Source organism: Perna viridis, chromosome 8, assembly GCF_037379345.1.
Source record: "Perna viridis isolate PV_CMFRI_1.1 ecotype Kerala chromosome 8, ASM3737934v1, whole genome shotgun sequence".
Classification (NCBI taxonomy): Eukaryota; Metazoa; Mollusca; class Bivalvia; order Mytilida; family Mytilidae; genus Perna; species Perna viridis.
This window is the reverse complement of record NC_142452.1, coordinates 10249117-10261415: the sequence shown is the minus strand read 5'-3', so window position 1 is coordinate 10261415 and position 12299 is coordinate 10249117. Positions and strand designations below refer to the sequence as shown.

The window sequence follows — 12299 nt, the reverse complement described above, 5'->3', positions numbered from 1 at the left end:
ATAGGCTTCTTATAAAGGTCATCTAAATAGAAAGTAAAATGAAGTGTTGTTCAACTGAACAGTTGGAAGGTCCTGTAGAAAACTCCATTTATCATTAACAATGATTTACAGGTTATTAAAAGGTGCTGCCCAGGAGTCGGCCTACAAGAGACGATACGAGTTGATGTTTGTAGCTCTTATAAGTGTTGCTGGTGATGCTCTGTACCAGGAGTTTAAAAAACAGGAAGAAATGGTTAAACTTCTGACATTAACCTCTGAAAAAGTTCAAGTTGCGAAAGACAAAGATGTAAGCAATTTTATTTTCTGGCTATTTGATGGGCTTATAATGACCTGTTCTTTTTTTCACTTTGTGATTTTAAAAAAAATGTGAATAAAAAAGAAATTAAAACATATTAAATGTGGGAAAAGCCTACAATTGCATAAAGGGTTTTTAAAAGTGGGGAAAAAAATATTTCCATGTCAGCCCTAATGTCTTACATTCTCCCTGATTGTATGTTTAATGAAATATGCTTGGATATAGGTCGTTTGTTACTATCTACCATTTTCTTTTAAGAATACACTAAAGAGAGAAATCCAGACAGTATATGAACTGTTACAAGAGAAAGGACAGATTATATTGCCTTATAATCCTGCTATATCTGTCAGTGGGATGGATCTGAAGGTCTGTGTTATTGCAAGGTGTTAATGATGTTATGTGTAGTTCCTTATTTACAAAACTTTAAACTTTCAAAGAAACATATTCTCAAAGACTTTTTATGATGTCAGCTTCTGATTTTTAATCTAACTGAATATACTTGGTGAATCATATTTTCATTTGACATTTGAGACATTGGATTTGCCAGATTTTAATGTATATAAACTTATAATACCAACAATTACAGGGGCTTTTTATCACATTCCTGCTGAAAATGTACCATTAAAAACCAAAATTTTTACAGAGAATGTTAAAGAAATGGTCCATTGACATTATGAAGATCATTTAAATTGGCCCAATCTCAAAACTCCCAATTGCTGTAATACAAAAGTTAATTTGACTGTATATAATAATATAACCCTGGAAATTTGTTTTATTTTCAGTCTTGTTCTTATTTTACATCTAATGCTGTACCACTGAAGCTTGTGTTCAAGAATTCCAATGTTCAGGCAGATCCTGTGTATGCTATGTTTAAGGTAACCCATTACCTATATTTGTGTGTGTGCTATGTCTAAGGTAACATATTACCTATCTTTGTGTGTGTGCTATGTCTAAGGTAATGCATTACATATCTTTGTATGTGTGCTATGTTCAAGGTAACCCATTACCTGTCATTGTGTTTGTATGTGTGCTATGTTTAAGGTAACCCACTACCTGTCATTTTGTGTGTGTGTGCTGTGTTTAAGGTAACCCATTACCTATCTTTGTGTGTGTGCTATGTTTAAGGTAACCCATAACCTATCTTTGTGTGTGCTATGTTTAAGGTAACCCATTACCTATCATTGTGTGTGTGTGTGCTATGTTTAAGGTAACCCAGTACCTATCTTTGTGTATGTGCTTTGTTTAAGGTAACCCATTACCTATCTGTGTGTGTGTGTGTGTGCGCTATGTTTAAGGTAACACATTACCCATCTTTGTGTGTGTGCTATGTTTAATGTAACCTATTACCTATCTTTGTGTGTACGCTATGTTTAAGGTAACTCGTTACCTATCTTTAACATGTTTGCCTTAGTTCGACTTCACATTGTCAAGATAAATTGTGCAGTGTGAAATACAAACTCATTTTTTTGTACTAAAGGCACATATATACTTAGAAAGAGTAAACATATTAATGCATGGTTAAGAAGTTTGACTGGTTATATGTATATAAACATTGATCTTACAATAGGCTCTTGAAAATGGATATCTAATTTTTGAAATGGTTGTGATTTTAATTGGCCATACTTTGATAGATTACCCTATTTTACTTAGGTTGGTGATGACCTAAGACAAGACATGTTAACTTTACAAATGATCAGAATTATGGACAGATTATGGTTAAAACAAGGACTAGATCTGAAGATGCTAACTTTCTCATGTCTGGCTACAGGTCCTAAGAGAGGTATATGTTTGCAAGCAGCATAAAGTTCTTAAATTGTTTTTTCTTGTTGTTTTTTAAATCATTCATGTAAAGGAAAAAATGGACATACAGACATGTACCAATAACACATAACATTGTCTTCTTTTCTAGGTCTCATCTTCCACTTTTCACTTGCCCTTTACATACTTTCAAAAATGCTGATTAACAAAAAATTAGGGAATTTTAAATCTAAAAATTTACAAAAAATGAAAAGTGATGAAAAATTAAGAGTCAAAACTTTTCATATGACAAAAGCCGTTGTACAATGTGACATTTGAACTTTTCTAGGTATTGTTGAACTAGTAACAGAATCTGATACCCTTAGGAAGATACAGGTATCCTGCGGGGTCACAGGGTCATTTAAAGATCGGCCAATCAAAGAATGGTTACAGAAACATAATCCTACAGAACTGGAATATCAGAAGGTATGTATATTAAAGGTATATCTTCATAACGTCTTAGTTAGTCACTGATATTTCTGAAAAGAATTAGGGAAATGTTTAATGCCCTTAGAACATTGGGGATATGATCAAGCTATTATCTGTCATTTTATATACATGAAGAGCAATACTCATTAATATTACTGCCTTCTATATGTATGTAATAAGGTTGAGTAAGAGTTGTTAACTATTCAGAGAGCCCTCAGGGAGATTTACCTTAGCCCTTAGTGAGGTATTAATCTGTGTTAAAGTTGAAGCACTTAGAAAATGTAAAAATATCAGCTAATTAGAATTCATTTCAAATATGCTGTGACACAAGATTTGGCATCAGGAAATCAATAGAACAGCTGAACAAAGGAAGTCAAACAAAATAAATTGCAACTGTTCTGTTTACATTTTTGGAAATTCTTTTATGGGACTTTTGTGTGTCTTATTGAGAGACAGTTTTGTTTTGTTTTGTTTTTTTTTAACTTTAAAACATTTTAATTCATACTCACTTGGTATTAACAATTCCATTATCCATTATACGGCCCAAGTGAACAAGTATTAGGGTCTCTGACTTCCTGTTTACCATAAAAACTTTTTCCCCATGGAAGAGGATATAAAAAAGATATAATAAATGGCTTGTCATTTGGTCCTGATTTAATAATCCATGATTAACTAAAATATTAACCACATTTCATTGATAACAATGCACTCATAGAATAAGTGTTTTATGGTCTCAATATTATTTTCTTTATGACAAAAATGACATTTTCAATTCTACATACCCATTAATTGCAGTCTGTTTTCAGTGTATAATATACAGGGTATAAATTTCCGTGTGTTATTAAACCTTTCCCAGCTTTCTAAATTTCATCCCAATTAAATTCTTTGTTAAAGGTTTGCCAATTTGCTCTGGCATTTTGGATTAAGTTTTTGATTTTTTTTATTTTTTTTTGGATAGTTATAGATTGCAGGTTTTCTGGATATATTACTTGTCTGTTTAAATCCAGAATGTGTGGCCCATCTGTAATAGTTACGACAATATCATTGCCTGAAAAACAATGTCATTTTCTGAGTTTTCTCAATGTTTTGTTTTTTAGAATTTCTGTAAGTTTAGATGGTATTGATTTTTTGATTTTGTAATATTCAGAGATGCAATTATATTTATTATATATTAAATCACAAGCTGTGAAGTTCTTACGGTTCAAATCCCAAATGTGTGTTATTATTATACAGATAACAGTGATTTACCCAATGTTTCCAATGTAAAAAAATTGGATACTTCACACTGTTAAATAAATTCTATAATTTCATTCTTGGGCTTTCTCCAGCCAAAACATCACAACACAAATATCAATCTACCATTCACAAATTAAAAATTTATGTGGAAAATATAAAAAAAATCACGAATATAATAAATAGGATAATCAATTGGTTATCATGAATAACAAAAAATATGATCACTCCTGCCAACATTTCACTTGTTAAATCCAAGCATTGTTCGGTACTTGTGGTAATATTTTGGTTATTCACTCATTCTATTTGATTATCCTCTTATTCTTTACAGCACGCTTTTAGAAAATGTATGATGCAAAAGAGGTCTTTTGTTAAACAAGAGATTATAGTTACCAAAAAGTCTCTGGTTTAGTATATCATGGAAAGTTACTATCTTTTGCATTTTACTAATAAACTGACACCATGTTTTTAATGGTTTTTTTTTATAATATGTAGGTATTTGTTTAGTTCGAAACCCAATAACGTCGAACAGTTGCATATGAAGTAATCTTCATTGAATTTATTATCAAATGTTTATCTAATGCATTCCAACTCGCCAGTGGAGCTTGGACTATTTTATAAATATTCTTGATAAATATACTATCAATATAATGTTTTTGTTATAATACATTCTTTTAGCTTGATTTAATTGAGTACTACAGTTAAACCTCGGTAGCTTGAATTCCAAGGGACCATTGAAATGTGTTCGAGTTATCGGGATTTTGAGAAATTGAAGTTCGAATATTTCTGTTGGCGGTCCGAGTTCGACTTTATCATTAGAAATTGCTTATCTCTTACGAAAGTTGTGTTAGTTCGTGGATCTTTTTCATTCACTTTCGGAAGATTATGGTGATTTGTGGACATTAAAAATGCTTTGTTCCCTTTTAAAAACGTTCAGAGTTCGAGTTCCTTGGTCAATAATTTGTTTTTACCTGATTTTCTTTCATGCTTCCATTATACCGACTTCGGAACATTCTCGAACTTTAATCAGTACTATGTTAAAATCAAAACTACGTAATTAGTGATGACTTAAGTATTACCTGTAATTAACTAAAATGGCATTGACTAATGATAGGGTTTCAATTTTTCACACCTTTTATTATCCAAGCTGACAAAATAGTTGACGAGTTCAAGTTAATGTTGGTTATTCTCTAAGATTTACTACTGAACGGACCAACTAGTCAGTTCGAGTGTTCGAGAAATCGAAGTTCGAGAAATCCATGGTTATTTATATTGATTATATAGGAGAAAATTTTGGTACTTTGAATTGTGTTAGAGAAATCCCGGGTGTTCGAGCCATCCGAGTTCAAGCGAGTGAAGTTCGACTGTACATTGTACTGAATTTTAATTTACCACTAACATCTTTTGAACAAATTTGTCTGTAAGAAATCATTTATTTGAATGGGTCCTAGATGGTAGGATGGTAATTATACTAGATATGATTTTTCTTCAGCTTTTTTAATTTTCTAGACTTAACCATAATTACCATAATTATGGTATTTTTTGTGTTATGTCCCTGCCCCAAACACAACACAGGGACTTAGTCAATTTTAGGAACCCATCTGTGTGTGCAACCTGCTGGCTAAATTTCTCAACAGATTTGGATAATATCCATACTTGTCTTGTACAACTTAATAAATCAACAGTTTCTGTCTAATGATGTGAAAGTTATCTCTCTCAGAAATTAAAATTTCCAGCCGGACATGAATCACTGTCCTTTTATTAGATAAAATATAGTTTTGACACTGATATCTTTTACCCTCCTTGATGTTCTTTTATGAATTTATGATTTGCCTGGTTTGTCTGTAATACTGTGTACTAGAAATACTATGACTTGGTATAAGTTCTGTTTGAAATATCATTTTGTTTTCCTTTGTTCAGGCAGTAGAGAATTTCACCCGGTCCTGTGCAGGATACTGTGTAGCTACCTATGTTTTAGGAATCTGTGACAGACACAATGACAATATCATGTTGAAACAGTCTGGTCATATGTTTCATATAGACTTTAATAAATTCCTCGGTGATGCTCAGATGTTCGGGAATATCAAAAGGTAAGGGACTAGACATGGTAAGGATTTATTATGACCAATCTATTTATTATGATTATATTAATTTCAGTTAGTTTTAACAAAATGTAATATACAATATAAAAATTGGAATGTTTTATTGAAATTTAAAAAAATATTCCCTTGTTATAAATATGCAAAAATGTAAATGAAATAATAAATTACATGTCTCAATCTTACATAATATTGCCACTCAGATTATGGCTATGTTATCATAAATCCCATTTAAATTTTATAAAAATGTTTCCCTGAGCATTAACAGCTGTTTATAAATTACACCACTCTACAAGTGGGTTGTATATTGGAGTCACCATGTCCATTTGTCATTCTTTGCATCAAATCCAATCTAGCAAAATTTTCCCTTAATCTGAACTAATTGCAACAAAAGATATTTAGCAATATGGCCAAAATAAGCACAAAAAGTATTACTAAATCTAAAGTGCTGAAACCTCTAAACAAGCATTTCAAATCTTCCTATGGAATTTACCATTTGAAAGGGGAGATGACTGTGTAAAAATTTGATGTTGATACACAATTAAGATTATTCCTCATCTGATAAATAGTCAAAATTAGGGGTAAGTGATTTTGTTTACTGTCTGATATCAACTTCCTGTTTTGTCAGGCAGCCATGTTTGGCTATTTGAAATGTTGGAGTAAGATTTCATTAGAAATATCTTAGTTGGTACATCACAGATTGATCAAAGGTGGTATGTGGCTTTATATAGATGGAGCTTATTTTGTAAGTGATTTTGGTTACTGCTATACAAGTGGGATATATGTGGCACAACAACGCATTTAATTTGATGTTTATTTTACAGAGACAGAGTACCATTTGTACTGACATCAGACATGGCTTATGTTATCAACAATGGAGAGAAACACACCAATAAGTTCCAAGAATTTATAGATATGTGTTGTCAGGCCTTCAATATTCTCAGAAAAAATACCAATCTCTTCCTCAATTTGTTTGCTTTGGTGAGTATTATGTGGTCTACAAAATGTGTATCGACTGCACTAATTTACTGTTTATAAGATAATTTTTAATTTGTGTAGTCTTCATTACCATAAGTATCTGTTCTGATTACATATGTGTTTAGTTTTGTTGATAATAATTACTTTAACTTTTCTAACTATTAAGGAGGTAGACCTAGGGTAAGGGACACAACTCTTACAAATCATTGGAACATTTGTATTCAGCATTTTACATCAATCTCAGGTAAGCATCAAAGTAATTTTGACTGATTTTATTCTTTTTCAAGTGAAAGCTTCATAGGCTTTGGTAAAATTCAATATAATACAAACATATCACTGATTTCAAGAGTTATTTCCCTTACCCTAGGTCTACCTCAGGACCCAGTGAAACAAAGTTTGATAAAGAAGAGAACATTTTTAAAACAATAACATACAATCAAATGGTTTCTGTGGATAAAATAAATCTTTGATGTGATATGAAGTAATGATACCTTATATTACTGATACATTAAAATGTTTTATCACATATTTTATTGAAATAATATTGATTTACATGTGTAATAAAAGCATTGTTATCTGTCCCTAGGGCAGAAACATTTCAGAAGGCAGATATACAGATTCTCCTTCAGTAATAAGTGGTTTAAATTATTTCTCACCTAAGATGGTAAAATTAAAATTGTCATTCTGCAAGCTTTAGGGAGCATGATAAAATCTGTATTTTACCATAGAGAGTGGAGAAATAAATTAAATCAAGAATAGACTGAAGAAGAACTGCTTTCTCCCATGAAATCTGTAGAAAACTCAGAAATGTGAAATTGTTGGAAAATTCTTGCAGAAAGTTAATCACTGCTTTATGGTTAAAAAGTCGTGTGCATTTTTAATCACCAGCTTTGAATGGGAAAAAAACATGTTATCAGCCCTGATATGAGCCGCAATGACAGAACTAAAACTCTCATAATACTATTGATAGACTTTGTCAATGTTACTCTGTTAATTTCAGTTATCCAGATCGGGAATACCTGGTATTAGTGATGATGCAGCCAGATATATACAGAGAGTACTTCTACCAGGACAAACATCAGTACAGGCTTCTGCTATATTTACCAGGTACATGTATGATACAGTAAGACTAGTCCTGGTCATAAACTTCATTCTTCAAAAAAAAAAAAATTGATTCATATTTTTAGCGTAGCAAGGAACTAGCAAAAATTGCAATTCTCTACATCTACCTTTTGACACTAGTTGTGTCCCTAGATAGTTCCCAATCAGATGAAATACTCTTGTAATCAGTTTTAACAATACATTCCACTATTGAGGCAATCAGTGTAATTTGTATTAAACTACAAAAGTGTTTATTACAGTATAAGATTTGGTTAATTTCCAGACAATGACACGTATAAAGTGTTGATTGTAACCTATCTGATACTCAATCACTACCCAGTTACATTAAAAATATTAACAAATGCTCCAAGGATTTATGTTTAGTTATTATGAACAATTAAAATTTAGATTTAAATTGTATTTATTTCTATTGACAGAATGATAGAAGAGAGTTTGAAGTCTGTGTTTGTCCAGTTTAACTTCTTTATCCATAACTTAGCTCAGCTCAAGTTCTCATCTCACCAAGAAGGAGCTCTACTGTCATTTGTTCCAAAAACATACAGGTATGTTTCTTTTAATCATTCAGGAAGTAAAAATATTTCATGTATGTTAGATACTAACCATATGTAATTATAAACATTTATTGGTGATGTCAAAATTTTCTTCATTGTTTTCATTATTCATACTCATTGTATTATTTTTTTTATTATTAGCTCTCTGCACACTTCAGATAACGCTGTCATTGATTTCTTATGACAAAGTAATATCATGCTGACTGATCATAGAACTTAATAGGATTTTTATACTTGATTTCATTAAAGGATTAATGGTGGGGTTTGAGGTTTAATATGGAACAGTTTTATTTCCTTGATGATACAGTTTAATTGACATTAAATTTTAGTACCACCCCTCCTTAAAAAAGTGTGGAACTAAAATCTTATTTGAGGTTGCATGAGGGGTCAGCATAAATAAACAAATAATGAAAATGTTAACAAATGGAGTAGTGGGGGGTATCAAGTTAGTGAGTATTACTCATAGTTTTTCTACTTTTCTCCTTAGTTTTCATTGTAGTTTTCTGTATCTTTGTACATGTAGAATTTCTATACTAAGCTGTAAATATATTATGGGTATTGATTTTCTATTATGGGTGTTAGTTTATATTGATAATATGTGATTTTCAAGTTTTATATGAATGGAGGAGTTTTCAAAATGTCAGCTGCACCACTGTACCAAAAAAAGTGACCCACTGTGTGCTTAGAGCTATTGGAAAAAGCAAGGCTAATCTTCACCTATTCCAATCTGATTTGTGTAAAAAAAAACATTGTCAAATCAGTGCCTAGCTTTGTCAGTATGCTGCAGGATTTTTTTAAATTTCAGTCAGAAAAACAAGGGGTGTGATTGTGAATGGGCATCATAACATGTAAATAGGCAAGGCTAATCTTCGTCTATTCTGATCCAATTTGTGGAAAAAAACACTGTCAAATCAGTGCCTAGCTTTGTCTGTATGCTGCAGGTTTATTCTATAATTTCAGTCAGAAAAACAAGGGGTGTGATTGTGAATGGGCATCATAACTTGTAAATAAGCAAGGCTAATCTTCATCTATTCTGATCTAATTTGTGAAAAAAAAATGTCAAATCAGTGCCTAGCTTTGTCTGTATGCTGCAGGGTTTGTTTTATAATTTCAGCCAGAAAACATGGGATGGGATTGTAAATGGGTATCATAACTTGTACATGTATAATCAATGGGATTTGACCTGTTTAATTAATCTTGCCCTGTGTCACAAACTCTTTAGGGACGATGTTAGCTCTTTTGCAAAACAATTTTTAAATTAAAAAGAAATAAATTGATTTGTCATTTTTGACTATACTGCCTCATTGAGTGGTGATAAGTTTGATTGGTTAAATAATTTTAAATCAACTCTGCATCCATGTAAACTGGATGGTATTCGAATCATGAAAATCATTTTATTGATTGTCATCATTTAAGGCACCATGTGATGGACCATTGTATGTATGAATTGATTTAAAAAGGGAGATAATTGTGTGAAATTAATGATAGGATAATTAATTGGAAAGAGTGAATAACCAAAAGTTTATCACGAGTGCCAAAAAACCCCTAGATTTAGTGAGTAAAATTTTCAAGCATTCTTGGCATGATTGATCATATTTTGGTCATTCACGATAAACAATTTTTTATCCTATTTAATATATAGATTTTCTTCATAATTTTTCAATATTTTCAACATGAATTTTAAATTCTGTCATTGGTGGATTGATATCAAAGTTGCAATGTTTTGGCAGGAAGAAGTCTGAGAGTGAAATTACCTTATTTATTACACAGTGTGAATTATCAAAATTTATTACTTTGGGAACATTTGATAAAACACTGCTATCTATATAATAAAATTGAATTAATTCATGTGTGCAGTTTTCAGGAACTAAAAGACACCAGGTATACAAATGACATTTTACAGAAATGAATGAAATTCTTTATTATAAGCATGTAATGGATGCAACCTTCTGGGTCATTTCTACAAAAGAAAAATACACAATTAACATCTCATTTTTTTACTTTTCTAAGTATTGTCTTGCTTTACTTGTGCCATGATATTGGTAATTGGTTATTGCCATCACCTGGCATCCGTTGTCGTCGTTAACAATTTTTCAAAACTCTTCTCCTCTGAAACTACTTGAACAATTGGAACCAAACATGGTATGAATGTTCCTTGGGGTATCGTGCATAGAACTGATATGGGGATTTTTGATCCATCAAGAAACATGGCCACTGTTACCAAAAATAGAAGATAGGGGTCAAACAGTAGTTTTTCACATATATTTCCAAAACCGTTAGGTTAAGCCAAATTCTTTCAATTGCTGAAATGATCCTTATTTTTAGGACTACAAAAGTCTTCAGGCATAAAATTTGTCAGACTCTTTCTTATCAGAGTTATTGCTCTTAACAGGGGAAAATGACAGTGTTTTTTTTTACAGTTTTCAGCCAATGTCTTGAAAACTATGATAGACTTTCGTTTACTGAAATGATCCTTATGATAAGTCCTATCAAAGTTTTCTTGAGTCAAAATCGTTGGACAACTGCTTGTTTAAGTTCTTGCTTTTGAAAGGCAAAATTCAACCAGGTGAGCGATTCAGGCTCCTAGGATCCTCTTGTTTAATTGTTTAAAAGAGTTGATAAATATTGCTTACTAAATACATAAAACCATGAAGCTGACATGCCAAATAGGTTGCCTTTATGATAGCATTTCAGGGTAAACTACGGTTTTTAATTTTCCTCTTTACATTTCTGGCTGATATCTTTCTGTGCTCCATTAGCTCTAACAGTTACTAAATGATAATGCTTTTGTTATTCTTGTTCCATCATCTTTGGGGTTCACACCCTCAGCAACGATTATTATTGATCAGCGAAAGCACATGTTACTCAATCTACTCTTAACTCTGAGTTTAATTTCAAATTACTTATTTATCCCTAATAAAATTTTGCAATTACAGAGAAAATTGGAAAAAAAAGGATTAAAAACTTAATCAAGGTATTTGGCTTGTTTCCTGCTTAACATCTACCACATGAATATTGTAAAGCCATAAATTAATGACTTTTTATTTGTTTTTTAAGTTAATTTATTGGTATTTATTTTCTATGGACACATAATATACACCATCATTGTTTTTTCTTTTATTAACAGCCTAAATACTGATGGAAAAATTAAGTCAGTAGAAGTACACAGTTATCAGAAACGCTATGTACCTGAACGCCATTATGTAAGTCTACATGATGTCTTCCCTTGTTCTGTTTTAAATAATGCTAACCTGTAACTATCTCTTTATAAGCATATAGAAACATGTCTAAGCTGATAGTCAGAATGATTTGAGAAAATGCACTGGTATATTACATTACAAGAAAAACGGATTGCAACATTGTACCTTCAATACACTGTTCACATATTGTGTCCATTTATGATTGTGATATTGTCATCTTAGTTTAAAATGTTAAGAAAAAAGTGATTAAGTATAATGCTAGATTTTATTAGTGCAAGTCAGTCATATTTTTTTTGCTATTTACAATAATTGTTTAAAGTATACTAATCTCATTGGATAATTGGCTATTACACATGTTTCATGAGTCAATAAAAACATCTTTGAACTACATGTAGTTATATAGACAACTCCCGATTAAGTGGACTTCTTTTATTGATCACTGTGTATTGCCCATTTTCTATTATATCATAAATAAAACGGAAATGAAATGAGAGAAACATATGAAATACAATTAAAAGAATTGAATGTTTCTTTTTTATGTTTCATCAGCATGTAAGAGTGTCACACATTTTGGACATCAAAACTGTGCTATGGT

General features: G+C 31.4%; 1 protein-coding gene across 5 annotated transcripts in view; it reads left to right on the top strand.

Moving 5' to 3' along the window:
• The window catches only part of LOC148609270 (phosphatidylinositol 4-phosphate 3-kinase C2 domain-containing subunit alpha-like), a 46376-nt gene that overhangs the window by 19987 nt on the left and 14090 nt on the right, over nt 1-12299 (top strand). For 3 of the 5 annotated variants that reach the window (XM_088541434.1, XM_088541435.1, XM_088541439.1), the window contains 11 exons: nt 112-286; nt 554-661; nt 1078-1170; nt 1946-2075; nt 2382-2518; nt 5675-5844; nt 6678-6834; nt 7832-7938; nt 8370-8495; nt 10362-10385; nt 11632-11707. In XM_088541434.1, coding sequence (XP_088397560.1) covers nt 112-286; nt 554-661; nt 1078-1170; nt 1946-2075; nt 2382-2518; nt 5675-5844; nt 6678-6834; nt 7832-7938; nt 8370-8495; nt 10362-10385; nt 11632-11707 — 1303 coding nt within the window. The remainder of the gene's footprint in view (nt 1-111; nt 287-553; nt 662-1077; nt 1171-1945; nt 2076-2381; nt 2519-5674; nt 5845-6677; nt 6835-7831; nt 7939-8369; nt 8496-10361; nt 10386-11631; nt 11708-12299) is intronic. The other 2 variants (XM_088541440.1, XM_088541438.1) reach the window with 1 other exon arrangement.